The 20724-nt window shown below is 39.9% G+C and overlaps 1 protein-coding gene across 1 annotated transcript; it reads left to right on the top strand.

Moving 5' to 3' along the window:
- Positions 1-87: 87 nt before the first annotated feature.
- LOC119653626 (probable peroxisomal acyl-coenzyme A oxidase 1) lies at positions 88-17139 on the top strand. Its single transcript, XM_038058403.1, has 8 exons — positions 88-549; positions 14383-14542; positions 14608-14900; positions 14957-15362; positions 15719-16225; positions 16287-16392; positions 16470-16622; positions 16676-17139. Exons 1-8 carry the CDS (start codon positions 420-422, stop codon positions 16934-16936), a joined length of 2016 nt encoding a protein of 671 aa, XP_037914331.1. The 5' UTR covers positions 88-419; the 3' UTR covers positions 16937-17139.
- Positions 17140-20724: the final 3585 nt, after the last annotated feature.

Below are 20724 nucleotides of genomic sequence, written 5' to 3'. Positions count from 1 at the left end.
CTCCCGTGCATAAGAACTGTTATTGACACAATTCCCAGCTGGTGTTGACGTATCGAGTGCAGTAATTGATCTGAACACTTGTGCCCGCTTTGTTCGTAGTAAGTCGTGCATTGTTTTCACTAGGCCTGAAAGAGAGTTCCATTGAGGGGAATTACTGAGAAGTGAGCGAAGTGGACACCTGTACTGATCGCATACCTGTCGGCCAGAAATGCTCACATTCTTCGCGAGTCCAGAGTTCGTAAACCAGCCAATTCGAGGCAGAAGATAAGAACTCGCTGGGTTTCTTGCTTCTCGTCTATCTCAAAAGCGGCCAAAGGTTACGCACGGACTATCCATCATCGCGTAGTTTGGTCGTCAGTGTAGACTCAGAGTTGTTTTGCTTGCTAGCGAGTGAAGTCGTACCTTGGAAATAGTTCGTAATGCCTGCCAAAGCCCAAAAGATCAACCCTGACTTGCTGAAGGAGCGCCAGAAGGCCTCTTTCAAAACGGAGGAACTAGCTGTTTGGTGGAATGGCGGCCAGAAGAAGCTGGAGAACAAACGATTCCTCGGTAAGTACTATGGAAATAGAGGCGTGACTGTAGCGCAATCTGGGAAGATGATCCGAGATTACTCGCGGGAAAATCACTGAGTAATGGTTATTGTCCAAAAAATGGTGCGTTGACTACATTCGTGATGTGTCGGAAATTTTTGGTAATGTTGTCCATGCAGGGGGACGGGAGGCGTACGTATTTACCCCCAAGTGAAGGCCATTCATTCAGTTCAAAGAGTGCGTGGCCTGAACTGTGATAAAAGTACAAAGTTTATGTAATAAACTGGCGATCGAAGAATGTTATGTTTATGGTATAGTATCTAATTAGCCGTTGCAGGTTTGTGATAAGTTTCCCAATTCTGTAAAATTTCACTTATAAACAACTTTGACCCACAATTAGGTGGTACAAAATTATATGAATCACTTAAAAGAAAATGTTTCTTTAATTAAACCGGCTTTCTATGCAATAAGAATTAATTACTACTTTGAAATTACAACTGCGAAATCAATGCTGAAATTGTGTAATGAACCGGTAGTGGACCATCCCGGGTGGATTGTGATCGTTCGAGTTCATCCGCACCTAGGCGCCCGTCGTGTGTTTATTCGCCAGTTTGATAGCTAGATCGGTCATACAGGCAAGATCCTTGGTACTTCAGTCCTGCCTACATCATTTTCACAATCTGTGCTATCCATTTTGTTCCCATCATTAAAGTTCAATATAAGGGAAAATGTCAATATCCATGTTGACTTTGCTCTCATTGCGGTCCCGAATTGATCATTATCTCGGCCGATAATCGATTTTACCCGCTGCGGTTTTTATGTGTTTGCCATTCAGCTTCGGACGAACTAAACCAACAGAAACAAGTCGAAGGGTAAAAGCCCGGCGTAGTTTTGTGTATTTCATTTCTGAAAATATTTCGTTACAATATTTCATTTGTTTGGCAAGGGGAAAAATTATCGGCCTGACAATAAAAGACTGCGATTTTCAGTTATAAATTTTTTCTTGAATTCAACACACTTGGTTCAGTGTTTTTCCAACATCAGTTTTCTTATCCCGAAGTAAGAGTCTGTAAAACTCTGAAAATATTTTCTTTAAACGCGAAGTGCTTCCCAGAAATCAATTTCTATAAGTTTGGGATTAGACCCCGTAGTGGGTGTTGATCGCTACCTATTAACGGAAGCGGCGAAAGGCTGCCCTCATGGAGGTGTGCTATCGCCACTTCTGTGGAGTTTGTTCATCGACTCAATACTATGTGAACTGGAAAATCTGCCAATACACGTTTAAGCTTATGCAGCCGAGATCTCGCGCCGTTCATTTGATTGAAAATTGGTGCCTCAAATATAGGACTGTCAATAAATCCAAATAAAACCACAATGGTATTATATACAAAAAGGAGAAAACTGAATGGTCTCTGCCTTCCAGAGATACGAGATACAACCCTTTAACTCTTTAATGAAGTGAAATATTATACCTTGGAGTTATTCTGAATAAGAAACGTCTCTAGAAAAAACATGCAGAGGTAAAGATGAAACGAGTTCTCGCAGCTTATGGGCTGTGTAGGCGAACCTTTTCCTTGACATGGGGAATTCGACCGCATCGCAATCTGGAGCGATAGACAAGCTGTGTTGAGGGCGTTGAGCAGTTCTTTGATCACTTCAAAAGTTGTTCTGGAATTTAGAAATCGATTAATTAATTAATTAAGCATGATGTAATTATTAGGGCTAAAAAGTTTCAACGTAAATAAGGGTAGCTTAAGGTAGATTAATTAATTAGGTACTAGCACTGAAGAAGGAGGCACGTGGTCTCCGAAACGATCGTATGCGGGGAAAAAATAAAAATATTTACAGAATAAGGAAAAAAACCTAGTTCTCTTTTTTCAACTTAAGCGAAATAAGTTTAAAAGCAAAAGGAGAATGTGTAATTCAGTTGTACAAAGAAGGTTCTGTGGCATCAAACCTCGCGAGAATGTTCAAAAAATGATCGGGTACCAGCCGACAAAACTTCAAAAAATATGAACAGAATTCAGAAGCACATTGATTGAAATCCAGAATAGTCGATCCGCGTCATGGATAAATCAATTGAAATTAGAAAATTGCTTAAATCTTCGAACTTGCGCTCCGATTTGAGGACAATATCTTACCGACTAAATAAAAATCAATCGAGGAGTGAAGTGTCGAAAATGGTTAGAGATGAAAAATAAAAGTCCGGTGCTTTGTATAGAGGGAAAAAAACAAAAAATCAACCAAACCTTCACGGATTGCTGTGCCAATGTAAATTTAAATTTCAAAAGTACGAACTTTTCGACGTCTACATTCCTCAAAAAATATAATGGTATGGGTCTTTGTGGAAACGCAAAAATACCACTTCAAAAATCAGCATCTGTCGTAAAAGGTCACTTAAAGGGATCGAAATTTGTGGGTTAGTCAACTGCGAATTTCGAAACGTCAACAACGCGTCAGGTAGAAAATGATCTCACGGCTACGACCTTTGGTTATGGAAAACACCTAATGATTGATTTCTGAAATGTGTGTACGCTCTAAATGATACCGTTGTTCTCAGAAAACTTGCTTTCTCCAAAGCCAGCAATAAGACTGCACATTCTACGCCTAAGCGAAGTAAGATGGAGGGACTCTGAAAATATTCGTCTACTTTTTGCAGCAACGAAACCTGTGTCGGACTGTTAATAACGGCTATCATAAGACGCACTCTCTGACAGGATCTTTACTGCAAGATTCCAGTCCAGGTTAAAAAGCATCACAATTATACGATGTTATGCATTAACTGAAATTTGCGACAGAGTACAAGGTCCTGGGGGTTTAACATGAGTACCTCTAGGTACGGTTCTCTTCGGACAGGGATCAATTTGGTGATCATAATTAGAGCTCGGCTGTGACTGGGACAGCGGTATTGAGTGCAGACTCAGCATTCATACCAGGGAATGCGAAGTTTTTTATACAGTCACCATGAAATTGCCACAAGGTGGCAACAATTCCCCCAGGAACTCCCTCGGAAAATATGCTTTCATAAGGCCATCCTGTTTTCCATGATACTAGATGATCTCCGGTAAGGTTTCGTGGCACTCTCGGGTCTGATCACCCTTCTCGAGTATGTAAGGACGACACTTCCGACAGCACAGAAAACAAGGAACTGATGATTGTCCGACATAGTGAAGAACGATCCTTTCTATGAGCAATTACATGCAGTTCACGAGAGGTTTGACATTGTGATCGTGATGGGTGATCTGACCGTCAGTGCGGACTCTGGCAATACCTTGCTGAGGTATATAATGGGGGGAAAACGGTCACGTCATTAATGAACATTGTTTAAAACCAGAGTTTGCCATAAAGCCAGTTGGATTTCAACTAACCGACACCGTACGACCAATCAGATTGAATACGATCAGCAGTAGGTTTAAGAGTGCTGGTGTTCAAGGTCTCCCACAGAAGTATTCATCACTACTCCTGCAATTTCTGCAGAGTTGCTACTTCCACTTATACGGAAATCCTGGGAATCCGACGTCTTTTCCAGAGAATAGAAGAAGGGAGTGATCGTTCCCAAAAAGGGCACCCCAAGTGCGGCAATGGGAGAGATATTTGCATGCTTCCTGCCGTCGCAAAATATAAAAGCTGAAATAATCCTGGAACCCATCAAAGAACATCACGAAAGCTTGTTCGACAGAGAGCAGCCTGGTTTCCGCTCTGGATCCTCTTGCATTGACAACACTCTGCAGATCATTTTGGAACAGTACGCGGAGTTTAATCTTTGCTTCATCTGTTCTTTATCGATTTCGAGAAAGCTTTCTACATCATGAACATGGAGTGTATCTTGTGTGTTCTACGCAGAAGGGGCATTCTGGCCAAACTACAAGCTATTATCAGAGCAACATATCATGACTTAAAAAGGCACGTGCTGAATCGAGGTAAAATTTCAGAGGAATTTGAAGTCCGAAGCGGAGTTAGCCATTATTAATATTATATTTTCTTGTTAACGGTGACGTTCTTCCTTGTCTGGAGAACGCGGAAGGCTTTTACGCTCCAATGGCTTTGGATTTGGAAAAAAGGGCTATACATTCGGACGGAATATAGACACCAACAAAACCAAGGTACTCAGTCTGACGGGTCATCGCACTCATCCTATCTGCATTGTTACTTAGATGAGAAATTGATATTCGAGTCATCTGTTACAATTCTAATTGCCATTATGACAGTAATAATTGCTGTTACAATGCATCTAATTGGATCTAGACTCTGCAGGCAATGTGGTCAACGTTGCGCTCATCCGTGGTTATTACCCCAATTTGACTCAGGTACCCATTCACAAATGAGTCGAATGGTGTCCAACTTCCATTTACGATAAACATCTTTTTACTATCAGTGAGATTTGAACCATGACCTTGGATTAAAACAGCCTATTTCTCTAATCAGTGAACCATCCATATATTGTTATTACTACGATTTTAATTGACGTCACACATATTTTTCCAAATGATTTTCGTCACAATATCTACCCCCAAGGGGCCATTCATACACTTCAAAAGCGTGATCCGAGTAGTCATAAAAGTACAAAGTTTATGTAATAAATTGTTGATAGTAGTATATTTATATAGTAATTAACAAATGCAAGTTTATAACTTTTTAAAATTTCTTTTGTAAATAAAACACCGACCTATAATTAGCCGGAATAAAAATACACGAATTACTCAGAACAAAAGGACGCTTTAGTTAAAATCAACTTTCTCGGCAATGATGACTAATTACTATGAAATTGGAATTGAGATTAGAAATAAACGTTAAGATTATGTAATGAACCTGGTATTTATTGACGTCCATCGCGAGTGGACTCTGACCGTTAAATTTCACCCGCAAGTGCTTATCCACCGAATGGCTTACTCACGGTTCAAATCTCACTAGTGGCAGAGAGATTTGCATCTTGACTGAAAGTCGACTTAGTTGTGAATGAGTACCTGAGTCAAATCAGGGTAAGAATCACGGAAGATCGCAATACTGACCACATCGCTTCCTAGTGTATCATTACGGTCCTGAATAAATCGATCTAACAGCCTTTAAGACCTATATTCGATGGAATTGTTGCCGCAACAATTGTTTTTATTATTTTTCGCCACTACGCCGGTTAATTGACAAATCTGGCATGGTCGTTTGCACTTCAGCCTTACACGTCATTTTACAATGTACGTGCCGTTAAAATTATCCAAATCATTTAATATCATTTTATTGGAATCTGTCAATTCTAGTGTTGACCTTTTCCATCATACAGTAGAATTCGATTATAATGCCATCCAATGGTGTAATAACTGAACGTCGTTATGTTCAGACGTCATGAAAAAATCTTTCTAAAAGGGTTTAAATTTTAATACTTCATTGAACTTCATAATAATTTAATTCGGGAAACCAGAAGCTGAATGCTGAAAGGTATTGTTGATTTGTTTATGTAAGAATATTCGGCTGTGCAATGGTTCCACTTATATATAGCTCGTAGTGTATATACGTTAAATATACCCGATATTCAATTTGATGTGGTAGTGGCATTTTATCTCGTGAGGAGTAACGATTTAACGCGAAAGGAGCCCCTTTTACCTACTACAGCTTTGTTAATAATAGTAGGATTTCCACCAAATTTTCCAGTCTGATGCTCCAATTAAAGGGGGGGGGGGGGGTTAGCAGTAAATTTTAAATATATATGGGTATAATATTATTAACTTTATTTGAACAGATATCGTAATATGAAGTATTTTGCGGCCTAGATACCATGCGGACGGATCATGATGTTTTTTTTTCAAATTTTTGAGTAGGGTAGTTTCTGAGAACGGACTCTCGAAATAATTGACTCTTTTCAGATATTCGCACCCCTCTTCTTTTCACTTTGTTAGTGAAAGGAACAAGTGGTTCCCGAAATATCGGTATTTGTAAAATATAAACCACCACTAGCGAACAGGAAAAACAAGTTTTTATTGTTTAAAATAATTAATCGCTAGGAACACTGCGTAATTACACTCAGACAATGTCGAAAATAGTATCTGTTTCGAAAAGTGCTAATTGATACCTTTCATTTGATACCCCACATAACAATATTCGATGAGCACCTATTGTACCGTTCTTCAATACACTTTCAACTACTTACATTAGGTTCGGCTCCTGCTATTTATATCTTTAGTCATTACTGTGATCTCTTAATATACTAATTAGACAGACAAGGAGAGTTAAGAAACTAACGATGGTGATTAAATTTGCGTCGAATGTAGTCATGGGGTATCAATTGCAAAGTGTTCGAGTCAGGAGTCAAAATGTACACACTTAAAGTGAGACAGGACTCATTTTCGGAAACTACCAAACCCAAAAATTCCCAAAAAAATCAGGGTGGTGCGCTTAGATGAAATCTAGACCTCAAAATATGCCCCATTCCGATATCTTTAACTTTAGAAATTGACTAAAAAACCCTTAAATCCATCCTAGGACTTCCAGCATAGAGGACAATATTTCATATACATGTGCAAAACTAAAATAGCAGTTCAAACTTGGCAATTTCGCGCGAATTGCATCGGCATAGAGAACAGTATCGTACATACGCATGCCAAGTTCCATGAAAATCCAACTATTAGTGTCAAAGTTATAGCAGCTCAAACTTATCAATTTCGTGCGAATTAACAGCAAGATGCTGACGTCATAATTAACGAGAATAATTGACATTCGCGGGAAATATTAAAATTCCATTCATGAAGAATCTACTTTTCCCCAGCCTTTTTAAGGTTTTGTTTGCAAAACAAAACCTTATTCAAATCGGTTCAATGTCTGCCTGTCCGTCTATCTGTCACACGCACTTTTCTCAGAAACGGCTATACCGATTGACACGAAATTTGGTGAGAAGGTGGGAACTGTGAACAATGAGACATGCAATGAGTGATATCCTTCTACGTTGAGATTTAGGGGGGGTCTACATACATGTAAAAGGGGGGTGAAAAATTTTTTTTTATTTTAGCCTTTGTCCCGTTCACAAGCGGGGTCGGCTCGTCGTGATCGGTTTCGCCATTTTATTTTATCAAACGCCTGATCAGGATGTAATCACGAAACTTTTAAATCCCCATCTACCGTATCAAGCCAGAGATTTGAGATTTGAGACGTTCGCTGATACGTGGATCACAAAGAACACCAGTTGTGGAATGCCACTCCATCCAGGTTGCCTTAATGCATGAAGCAATTTCATTACGCAGTTTTCCATTGGCTGATAGCATTGACCCGAGATATTTAGATCGCTCAGTTCTGGGCAGGTTACTGCCATTGTCAGAACTGAGCGATTTAAATATCTCGGGTCAATGCTATCAGCCAATGGAGAACTTCGTTATGCTCCTCACATAGGGAAACACAAAACCTTTTATACCTGAAGCGTCAAGCTTTCGGTTTCCCGACTTGTTTTATTTTTCCATACCGAACCCAGTATTTTGATTTTTCCTGTATAAATCTTCTCTCAGTCGAAATATATTACATTATGTATGCCACTAGACTTGGTGTGTAATTTTTGGTTGTTGGGGGATATTTTGGTTTTTGATTTGGTGTATCCTACTCTATGGCACCGTGTCCATTTTTAAGCCGTTCATCAGTTTTTGAGCTTCAACGAAACCGCTAAGTGCGGCTCTAGAGTTGAGTCAGTATAGACTCTCTTGGAGATACACCGTCCAGGACAACATGTAACATAACCGCTCGCTTTCGTCGAGCTTTTCAATACGGAAGTGTTTCAAGAGAAACTGGAGCGGTGGTTATTAATGAAAAAGCATGAGCTGCTACAGTATCCTGGAAACATTTCAAAGAATCTGGCATGGATAGCATAGCTATCCAACGATGCAAAAGGAGGGTATGGAGCACCTAGAGCGACTTTTTGGAAATACTTTTCTAGCAACTCTTTCTCTGGACCACGTGGCTCTTGACAAAAGGTTGAGGCAGTCCGCATACTAAAGTCTAAAGAACTTCAGACAAATTAGTCTAATATATTCTCGCCAAGATGTCTGGAGAGAATGGGTAAGCATGGCATACGCGAACAAACGCTAAGGTCTAGTAACCAATATGCTTAACCAACGTGGAAAATCCTGTGGGTTTGCTTATCGCTCCTTATGTCGACAAACAAAAGATACTTTGGGTTTTTCCAGAGGCACAAGTGTCTGCCCACACCTTTGCTGATACTGAAAGGTAACTGCGAGCGATGGTTACTGTAACAATTGATTTCTCACTTTTTAGGATAGCCGACATTGTTTTTAACGGTTATCGGCAGCTTCATCAGTGTTGTGTTTTTTCTTTTAACCGCTTGCGCTTCATTGCATCATTAATTGGTAGTTGCTTTTTCGTATAAATTAAGTACTGCAGTTCCATAGGTACCATAAACTATAAATAAGTGAATTTATTAAACAATATAATCGATACAAAATTTAGCGGGAAAACTATAAGTGGTAGCATTTTTCAAATATTTATAAAAATCAAATATGTAGTTAGCTCTATTGAAAAACATTTGACAGAGCTTCTTACACACTCAGTATTCTTTTTCGTATTTTTTAATAATAAGAACATTCAACTACACCCTTTGAGCAATAAATGTGAGCGAATTTCATCTAGACGCTCGTAAACTTTTGTTATTGGGTATGCCTTCGAAATTCTGAGGCTAATCCGGGTTCACTAATGAATATGAGTTATCATATATGTATTTTTAAAAAAGCAGATAAGTTCGAGTTGTACGTCATATAAATGGCTTCTATATATGATAGTATGAAAATCAAAGCTTTTTGTCAAATATGCAAAATCACACATTGCAACCTTTGGTTGGAAGCAACGGAATATAAGTCGGTTAAGAGATAAGCCAGTAGTAAGTACTTGTCGTAAAAGCGGATTGTTTCATTCATATCTTCACTGTGATGATAAGCAGCTTCCCAGAATCATAAACATCAGTAGGATTTGTATAGTTTTAATATGGGGTGTGCTTGATTGGTCGTCGTTGAATACTTGACGAGGTTTCAAAGGTGAATGTTTACTCAGCTCATATTCGCTGATAATTTAATAGAATCTGTTCTAACTTGAAGCTTTAGTAAATATGTTGGTACTTTCTCGAAACATGGGGAAAGTAATGGAGCAATGTACTGGCATCAACATATATACAGAGGAGATGCGCCGTATTTATTCCATAACATCCAAATGCCGCATCACAATCATTTACGGGGATCTTTGAGAGATAAAAAATAAAACAAAATGAAAATGAAAAAAGAATAATCACTTTAAAGTAATACAAGTAAACAATGGTACTGAATGTGCGGGAAAACAGATCTTTGAACTCATCCGAGTTTATTAAGGATAACAAAAACATCCGCAAAAATACACAATATGATAAAAGGGATATAATGTTGGTGAGGAAGTGGACAAGAAGAGTTAAAATCAACTGTTGCTAAGTAATGCCGCCAAAATCATCGGAAAGCGATGCAGAAGAGAGGTATAGAGATGCTGAATAAAGCATCAGAATCAATGTAAACTCGGAAAACGCAGAAGAGATCCTTCTCCGAGAAAAAGGCAAGAATAAGGAAATTACCGGGCTTGATACTCCAGCTCCGATTCCTTGACCAAAGTTTCTGATTGAAAATTGATGGGCGGCCCAGATGTCTCTCAAAGAATCTCGTTTCCAATTTTATCCAATGATAAAAAGTTGGTATAAAACTTTATAGTAAAATATCGGAAAAATTCTGGATTTGAAATGGAAAATTGTGAAATTGACTTGGAAAGTCTGAAGTAAGTTTGGAAATTTTCTGAAATTAGTTTGAAAAATTCTAAATTTGTTTGAAAAATTCTGAATTTGTCTTGCAAAACCTACATTCAAAGACTTTGCTTGGGACGCGAGAGGTAGAAATTCAAAAATTGTAGCCGGAAATTTTAATGCCCAGACTGTAAAATGGGCCAGCAGGTCAACAAATGCAAAAAGGCTACGCCTTACGCGAGATCTTCTCGGAACTAGACATAGTGTTGACCAATATCATAAGTGTGTCTACTTTTCAGGGAAGAAGTCTAGATTCGGCCCTTGATATAACATATGCAAATGCTTCATTAGAGAGAGAAAAAAAAAACATGGATTAACATGGTAGCGAACGGCGATTTTTTCTACTGTTTGAAGAAGTGAAGATCACACGGTTTTCCGACAAAACGTATGAATATAAATGAGGATGAACAGATTAGACCTTGATGTGATGTGCATTCGTAAATATGAGTCTGCAGTGCCTCCAGTCAAGTTACTGGCGGAACTTTAGGATACACCTATTGTATGTCTGCGCAAAGCGAACAATGCAAGCACATCGCTGATAAGGATAATCCCTAATAGAGATGGGCAAAGACGCAGTCTTAAGTTAATCGAAGCCGGTGTAGCATATCCCTGCTGTTGTATGCGGCGTTTTGGGCAGAGGCATTGGCCATCGAAGTGACCAGCAGGAGGGAGAACCAACATACCATTTAGCTATACTAAGATTCTGCTGTACCTTCGGAATCACCCCTAAAGAAAACGCTCAACGTTATAAGATAAAGATGATTCTGATCGATCTTCTCCCGAATCACCGGGAAAACAGCGAAGGTGACAATAACAGTGAGAGGAGTCGCAAAAGGGTCAGTGGACTTACAGCTCACAACCTATATTAGGAAATTGACTGACAACCGACATGAAGAGGAGAGTTACCATCTGATTCCATACTTTACCGAGGACGCAAAATGCTCCAGGAGCTATTTGCACAGGTTTGCATTTGAGGTTTTCCCAAATCGCATCTAGTGGTTGAAGCCTAGACATGCGGACCCTGTGCATTATGCTGAATGTAGTGGTTAGTCAGAGGAACTTAGTAAAAAATATGTTGAAGTCAGGGAAGAAAACAGTAAACTCCGCAATTAAAGTAATCCACGACGAACTGTGGACGGATGCGCGTGCAAGAAGTGCAGTACTTAACATTAGTCTCCTACTTTGAAACAATGGTTAAACACACTAGTATATTCTAGGTGAAATATAGACCATAAACAGATGTTCCTCCTTCAACCTCCAAAAAAACTATAGGAGGCAGAACATTGCTATTTTGACCCATAGCCAAGCGGTCATCAAGGCACTCAGGTCCAACCAGGTGAACTCCAAACCATAAGCACAATAAGGTCCGAATACTTTGAATTCCAGGCCACGTTGAGGCAATAAGGCAGTGGACGAGCACTTGCGTCTTTTTTGCTTTAGCATTTAATTTAAGTCAGCTTCTACTTAGTTGACCTCCCTGGAATTGTCCTTAATCGTCAAAAAATGCGGTATTTTTTAGGAGAATAGATGCCTTTAGTTCCACTTAATGCTTATCAACAGTTATTCTCCCGATATTCACGCGTTTTCTGCAAAAAAAAGCAATTCGAAATACCCTGTCAGCAAACACCACAGACAATCGACTTTACTATTGTGTCCTTGTAATGGTTGTAGTGTGTCTAGTTACAATTGACAGGAATTTTAGGATGTTTACTATCTTAGGTGTTTCAGCCTAGTATCTGGAATTAAGTATTCTTCCAGGTGCATTGACCTGCTTTGGACAAGTGCAGGATATTGTGCTTCCGGGCAAATTCGTAAGGGACTTTCGAAAGAGATGCGTCGTGCTCTATAAGAAACACGATGTTGCGGTTTCAAACGCTGTAATAAAGAACGCGGATGTGGTAAAAATGACTATAAACATCTCAACTTTAGGAGCCTACGAGCACAATATGGTGTCTCTGAGTATTTTCGTGGCACCATAATAGAAGTGGGGCAATTGGTGGACCTCGGCGCAAAACCGGGATGTCTGGAGTTCCTTATTACCGGATTCCGGATACCGGTTGTTGCGCCATTGAGGATGATGAGTTGGATGATAGGCTAATGAAGTTCACTACTAGCTGCTGACCACTCGATTGTTTTTTTACGCCCCAAAGAGAGGTCGACTCGTTGCTGAGAAAGATGCCTTCTTACAACTACTTGACACAAAGGCCTTTAACATGTTTGCCGACGCCTTTATCGTCATTGCGGGTGATCTTGTGGGCAAAAAAGCAGTTGGCAACAGGGCCCATTGGGGAAATGGTTTGGAACACGCAATTAGGATGACGAGCGAATCATCAATTTTGCGGGCACCCACAACAATCTCAGTTAGAAGTTGTCTCATTTTCCCACATGTTATATTGGCAACAGCAAAACACAAATCGACTATATCCTCATAAGACGCCCCTCACTGCTACTGACTGCGAAGCCTATGAAACCATCGCAGCTCAACATCGGCCGTTGATTGCGCCCCTGAGACTTAAGGACAACAATGTGGCCAGCTGCTAAGTAAACGGTGACGATTTCGTGAAAAAAGAGAAGAAATGCTCTCATGTGTTTGCTGAACATCACGAACATCCAACAATGGAGAACAAAACTAAAAACACAATCTACAAAGCGGCATATGCTATTCTCGGGATCACCAAACCTGGTGACCGATATTCATAAAGGAAACCCTCTCTCCCCACTTCTCTTTGTTATGGGGGATTTTCACAAGGGGCATCTAACGTCCAGCGGCCTACATACTGCTATATTCTTCCGCTTTTCTAGCGTTTGATATCTTGATCAACTTGTGGAGTGATCAGTTCATGCAGCATGGTCTAAGACAATGTTGGTTCTAACGTAGTTTTCCAAGAACTTCCCCACTGTTTTCGGTACAGCGAAGTGCTAATGGCTTAATGTGCGTACCTGCCGTTTAGACCTAACCCAGAGTTTTCTTAAGACATAGATTGAGTTTGTAATTACAATCAGAGCCCCGTTGTGACAAGTATTCTATTAAGGGAAGTTGCAATGCATCCTTAAAGAACTATTTTGCCCTTGTAACAAAAAACAACGTTACCTGTCTATACTGAAGGCATGCCTCAGCATTCATACTGGTGGATAGTACGGCACCCGAGTTGAAACGCAACTCCACGTTTGAGGCCCGAAAATCTCTTGTCTGCTTGGACGTAACCATAACCCCCATGAAACTTCAACTAAGGTGTGGTTTGTAACGTTGACTTTTTCTGAGTTTCAACTAAAAGAAAGGATTGTTTTTTTGATTCGGACAACCCTATCGTTTTTATTAGCATATATCGATATTTAGGGAGCCAGTTGTTCCCTTCTTCAGATTGTAAGCACTGAAGAATGAGCAAGTGGCTCCCGAAATATCGATGTATACTAATAAAAACAATAAGGTTGTCTCAATCTAAAAACAATCTTTCCTTTTAGTTCCAAGGGGCTAATTGCTAATAACCGGGTTGAAAGTACATTCCCCAGGAATTCTCCTGGGACATGTAAACTCAAAGGGCTATCCCAGTCCGCATAGTACCAGATAACCTCTGGTGAGGTTTAGTGACCGAAGCCACCTAGCCCTAATTAGGCCTTGGAGCATTCACGTACTGCAATACGACCAGCAATTCAAAGTGGGTACTGCGTTTCCCGGTGCCACCACCGTCTACTCGGTCATTTATTGTTGATTCTGTCGGCAGAGTTACAGCTCCGTCTACGCCCTCGCCACCTGCAGCACCAACTGTTTTCGGTATAGAGAATGCGAGGGAAATTGTCCTGAAACTTTTAGAGTAAAAAGGATACTTTTCGCCCGCCTTCACACCCATGCCCTTGGTATATGTTGCAAGGCTATACTGCTCCTTACCACGCTTAGCAGAACTTCTAAATGATTTCTAGGCCCCATTAAAATATACGAGGGAAAATGTAGGTTTGTTCAGGACCCAAATTCTATGGGTTTACATATTACATATTATGTGTTATTGTAGTTTTTTTATTTCTGAGGATTATAAGCTGAATTTGTTTGTATTGCAGAGGACTACTTTCTTAATGATCCAGCACTGCAAGATGACTTACCAATTTCGTACATGTCTCACAAGGAACTTTATGAACACAGCGTCAAAAAGTCATACATTGTGCTGAAGAAACTCCATGAGTACCAGAAGAAGACTGGCAATTCCATTGATAACTATATGTAAGTTTAACTTTTCACATAAGTTTTTGAATGAAATAACAAGTTCTGATTCTGGTTACCTGCAGGGCTTTACTCGGTGGGAACCTTGGCTCAGGGCTAATCAAAGAAGGAAACCCACTGACAGTGCATTTTGTTATGTTTCTTCCAACATTGCTGGGCCAAGCAACACCTGAACAACAAGCTGAATGGCTGCCGCGTGCATGGAATTGCAACATTATCGGAACCTATGCCCAAACAGAACTTGGTCACGGAACTTTCATTCGTGGACTAGAAGCTCGTGCCGATTATGACCCCAAAACACAGGAGTTCGTTTTAAATAGTCCAACACTGACTTCATACAAATGGTGGCCCGGTGGATGTAATGTATATTACGGCGTATTGCTCGTCCAGAATATAAAACCTTTCTAATTATAGTGGCTCACACCGCCAACTATGCCGTTGTCGTTGCTCAACTCTACACGAAAGGCGAATGCCATGGAATCCATCCATTTATTGTTCAGCTTCGGGATGAAGAGACACACATGCCTTTGCCTGGAATTAAGATTGGTGAAATTGGCACCAAGGTCGGAATGAAGAGTGTAAACAACGGATATTTAGGCTTCGAGAAAGTCCGTATTCCTAGGAAGAATATGCTTATGAAAAATGCTCAAGTATTGGAAGATGGAACATTCGTTAAGCCCAAAGCCTCCGTCCTGACATATGGAACTATGATGTTTGTGCGGGTGGCTATTGTAGGCGATGCTTCGAACAATCTCGCTAAGGCAGTAACAATTGCAACAAGATATTCAGCAGTTCGGAGGCAAAGTCCAATCGATCCAAAGTGAGTAAGACAATAAAATGTTCAGTTATTTTTGGAGATTAATATAAGTAAATTTGAGGGTTCAATAAGTTCAGGTATTGTTTGCGATAAATTCCGCAAAACGCACGTAGTAACTGTAAATTTTCCAGTCTTATCTAAAGTATTTCTATATTTTAAGAGATAACTTGAACGGAGTTAGATTGGCTAAGATAAGATTAGTACACGTTAAAATTTCTGTCATTTATTTATTCGCGGTTACTATCTTGCAAATCACCTGAAAAAAAGTGTTAAGATTCATGAAATGAATGAATATGTGCAAAATGCATTTGCTGTTCTCGTTCAGATGTCAAATAACTCGCTTCACTGTTCATTTACAGCAAGCCAGAACCACAGATCATCGATCATGTGACGCAACAACTGAAACTCTTCCCCCAAATCGCAAAGGCATTCGTATTCAAAGTCGCCGCAAATTATATTTGGGATTTGTATAATCAAATCACCGGTGAATTGGCCAAAGGAGACTTGGAACGATTGCCCGAACTCCACGCAATGTCATGTTGTTTAAAAGCAATTTGCACAGCCGACGCTAGTTCTGGCGTTGAATTGCTACGTCTTTCGTGTGGCGGCCATGGCTACATGGAATGCTCTAATTTCCCGACAATATACGGAATTGCAACTGCGGCAGTCACTTATGAAGGCGAAAATACTGTACTTTTACTCCAGACCGCACGTTATTTAATGAAAGCCTGGAGCCTCGCATTACAAAATGAAAAACTTGTACCCACTGTAGCCTACCTCGGCGAGTACAGAGATTCAACAAGGTTCACCAATTGGGATGGCTCAGTTCCACAAATCATTGAAGCATTCAAGTTTGTTGCGGCCCAGTAAGTATCTCCTTAAATTGTAGACAATTTGGAATTTATAACCATCTGCCAACGTTTCCAGGAAAGTGCGGCTTGCTTATAATAGTGTTGAAAAGCGCAGGCAATCCGGTTATAGCCAGGAAGAAGCTGCCAATCTATCAGGAATAGAATTGACCCAAGCAGCAAATGTAAGTTTGATTATTTTGAATCTGATAAATCTTCACATCAAGCATAAAAACTATCCAACCAAACTTTTGTTTCCCAGATCCACTGCCGAGCATTCCTCCTACAAATGTGCTACGAACAACTTGAGCAAAACTCGAAAGACACCTCGCCAGCCTTGGCTGTAATTCTCAAAGACATTATTGAACTATACTCTGTCGATGCATGTCTAACTCATCTTGGTGAATTGCTAAGGGTAATTTGTTGAATTTTGAATTCGATTCGAATCTGAATTGGTTTCCTTTTTAGTTTGTGCAATTAGATGAAAGTCAAGTGTCGCAGCTTCAACGTAGACTCGAGACTGTTCTAGCCCGCATTAGGCCGAATGCTGTCGCCATCGTAGACGGTTTCGATTTCCACGATAGAGTGCTGTCTTCCGCTTTGGGAGCTTACGACGGTAACGTATATGAGAGATTATTCCAAGAGGCCCAGAAAAGTCCGCTCAATCAAGAGCCCGTCAATAAGTCATTCCATGAGTATTTGAAACCCCTCATGAAATCAAATTTATAAAGTCTGAAAAAAATACTACATAAATCATATTAGACAATTGTATTCGCAGGGAGTTGGTGTTATTTGTATATGTTGCGTTGTTTTTAACATATATTGAATGAAATACATAGAAATATTTTCTATTTTTACACAGATTTATTGTATTTTTAACCAAGAAATGATTATTATCAGTTGTTATACATTCTAGTTACCATAATCCAAGGCAAGAATAAAGATTTTAATTAAGAGTCAAAAGATCGAATGACATGCGGTTGAGTTTATCTTCTAAACTTTTATATATGTATATACGCAGGTCATATAGGATCATAGAAGTCAATCGTCAGACGAGTGAACTGAGAAAAAGATCAGCCTAAGTCAACAATGCTGTCGTTCGCATACTAATCATTTAGGTTGTTCCGCGCCAATGTTCACTCTGTCCTGTTATATGAAAGCCGTACATCGAAAGTAGCCATCATTGTGACTCAAAAGCGACAGCGAATAGGTCACACTTCCAGGCTATATTATGCCTGGAATCTAATATCTCAGAATGGCCGACAAGTGGGTCACCCTAGAAACAAATAGCACAGAATCGTATAGGAAAAGTGTAAGCTCCTCTGGAAAACCTGGAGAGAGCTGAAACACATTTCAGCAAGCCAACAACCATGGCGTTTAGGCGCAATGGGGGATAGTGGCAACAATATACAATACAACAATATTTATCGATAAGTTTACTCAGCACTTTCATGTTTTTCGTTGTGGTGAAGAGCTTCCCGAGAATGGCCAACAAATTTATGGCTCTGTACGAGGCTTTATTATGTTATTGAATATGTGTAATTTGGACCAGAGCCTTCAAGTCAGGGAATTCGTTTCAGCACCGAGAGGGAAGAGGAGGAAGGAAATTGTTAGTTTAAGAAACCCTTGCCATCCGGTCCCTCCAAAGGTCGAGCTCAATCTTCTTCGCAACAAGAACAACATGATAGCAATGCATAACACGGCTCCACCTGCCATGTCCCCGACAATGTGGGAGAACTCTGCCTGCATATGGTTGTTGACGAATCGTATCCCACCTTCCACAAGAGATAAAGGCATGATTACAGTCGTTCACCACTTTATTACAGCACACACATTTAGTGCATTTATAGTTGGCTTTACGTTCCCTAGCAAGGAGGGCAACGGGAACCACTCACACGATCGTGCGTTGCACTCATAAGAAGACATCTCCTCGTAGATGTAGGAGCCCCAACGTTCGTCATTAACCGACTTAAGGAAGAAACTCAATCTGCAGTCTTGTCCGCAGTTTCTTTAGTTTGCTCGTAAAATCTCATCTTCGAACGAGCGTTAACCTAAGGAAGAAGTTGCATTGAAGAAAGGACGAGCTGCTAGCGAAATAAAATCGTCAGTAGCCAAGCATATATGATAAACAGGAACCATAACACACGATAAGAGGAACACGGTCATTGGACATCGTATAAAGTTTAGAAATCTCCAAACTAACGGAGGAAAATAGGATGAACACCGATCTTGGGAACGCTCCGTTATGGCTTTTCAGCCTATATGGGAGAGAAAAATCAAGACTAATTTTTAATTAATTAAAAACTCTCGATATTTAAATCAACCGACTAAGAACATCACAATTTAAGTATCCGGACAATTTTTCAAATAAAAATGTTTGCAGACTTCTTTAACTTACCACTGAAGAAGGAAGCAACTGGCTCCCGAAATATTGATATCTGCAAATAAAAACAATAGAGTTGTTCCTAATCAAAAATAATATTATCATTTTATTGATAAACGTTGATTTTGACTCTAAAATCAACTCGCCGATAGATATGAGGTGCAAGTCAAGATGACTACTGCAGTTTTTTCCAGCGCAAGGCTAAAGACATGAGTACTCATCTGTCTGCCTACCCGTTGCATTCATATGCCAAGTTTGCTTTGCGCTTGTTTAGCAAGTACATCCGCATAACCAATCATGCGCGACACTTCTGACATGTCGAACTTAGTAGACTATCGTAGTAAGCGTTCCAGTAGTCCGACCCTAGAATGGATACCTGTACTACCCCCAATTTGATCTCTACCCTCTGCCGTTTCATAAAGCGGCCTTTCAGATAATCCCTCAATATTCATAGGACATAGCTCGGCAGGTGCAATGAATTTTCTAAACAACATATATATCCATTTTCCGGGATTGGAGGCATTTATGATATCAAGCATTAGGAGACCGAGATCGGCGGCTCAGGTTTTCTCTGACCTCAGCTCTATGAAGTGCATCCAAGACCTTCCAGGGTACCATAAAATCTTTAATACCTAAGTCCAGAAAAGAATATCTAGCCCTGAAACCTCAAACCATTCTCGTCCTACATACGCAACTCTCGCAGGCCCGCCCAGCTATCTTCTTCTTTCATTGAGTTCTCTGGCTCCTCTGTTAACTTCCCCCAAACATCTTATGATCTCCGTCACTACTTTTCCTCAATCCATGTTCCCTCTCCTACCATCTCCTACCATTCTCCTCCCTACCCCTCTCTTTGTCGAGTACCTCATTGACACCAATGTTGACACTGGCCACGACAGTCTTCCTTGTTATTTAAAAGTAGTCAGTCCATATCCCTTACCATCTCTGGTATTTTCAATAAAAGCTTCAAAGAGAATCACTTATCTAGCTTGCGGAAAGAGATTCTCATATCCCCATTCATAAAAGTGGCGATCGTACTCTTGCGGAAAATTACCGTCCCATTTTGCTCCTCTCATCCTGTTCCAAAATCTTCGCTTTCTTAAGCGTAGTTCCATTCCCTCCAATCTGTTCGACTTCATCAACTTGACGACAATCTCAAGACGTTTTCCGTTTTATCGCTTCTATGGCGTTTGTCTTCCCTCAATGAAAGGTAGACACTCTGGTTCTTTCGAACTCTGTTAGTACTAAACGTCGGAAAGTGTCACTCTATGTGCTACTGGCTCAAATCCTTACATCATTTTCTTACTCTCTTGACGAATATTCCTTACCAATTCAGAACTACATTCAAGATCTCGGAGTTACTTTCGGCAGTAAGCTCCGCTTGTACATCCCCTACCTCCAAGTCACCATTCGAGCTGTAAAATTGTCTAGCTTTATACAACACTCGTCCTCTGATTTTGACTCCATCCAACCCTCCCTGAAGGGGCTTTTCACAGCATTTTTTAATGTTTGTGTAGTGACACCACGTTTTTCCGGATGTTTTTGAGATTATTCGATTTGCTTGACTTTTTTTTATTTTATTCTCTAGACTTTTGTCTTTAAACAACTACACTTAAACTTAATAAATTTCTTTTGAAACTTTGAATGCGTTTTTCTCGAAGTCATGTTTTTCAAAACTTCTCATCATTTTTCTCAGAAACTACTGGATCGATTTTAATATTTTTTTTATCATGTTTCACCCACAGAAATAAGATCAGTTTCAAAAAGTAATAATCCTTTCTCATGTATGGGAAGCCCTCCCTTAAATCTAACGCAAAATGATGCCACTGGTTGTATGTAAAGGAATTTACAGACCACATATTCTCACCAAATTTCGTGACAATAGCCTCAGTCATTTTCGAGTAAATTGGGTGTAACAGATACACGGACAGATAGACATTGAATCGATTCTAATAAGGTAGTGTTTCACACAAAGCTTTGAAAATCAGGGCGACTTTGAAATTTAATTTTTTAAAACCTGACAAAGTCCTATATTTCAAACGACCCTGTTAATTCTAGTTCGGACCATAACTTCATATGCTAAAATAAGAGTTGTAAAAACTCTCTACTAATTGTGATTTCCTTGCCCTGGAAAAAG

Source organism: Hermetia illucens, chromosome 1 (genome assembly GCF_905115235.1).
Source record: "Hermetia illucens chromosome 1, iHerIll2.2.curated.20191125, whole genome shotgun sequence".
Taxonomy (NCBI): Eukaryota; Metazoa; Arthropoda; class Insecta; order Diptera; family Stratiomyidae; genus Hermetia; species Hermetia illucens.
This window is presented reverse-complemented; position numbering and strand designations above follow the sequence as displayed.

Bases quoted from the DNA above. Each gene is read 5' to 3' on its own strand.
- LOC119653626 (XM_038058403.1), top strand. From the start codon at position 420: ATGCCTGCCAAAGCCCAAAAGATCAACCCTGACTTGCTGAAGGAGCGC. The intron at 14,543-14,607 runs GTAAGTTTAACT...GGTTACCTGCAG, and splicing joins AATTCCATTGATAACTATAT to GGCTTTACTCGGTGGGAACC. The intron at 14,901-14,956 runs GTAATGTATATT...TTCTAATTATAG, and splicing joins CAAATGGTGGCCCGGTGGAT to TGGCTCACACCGCCAACTAT.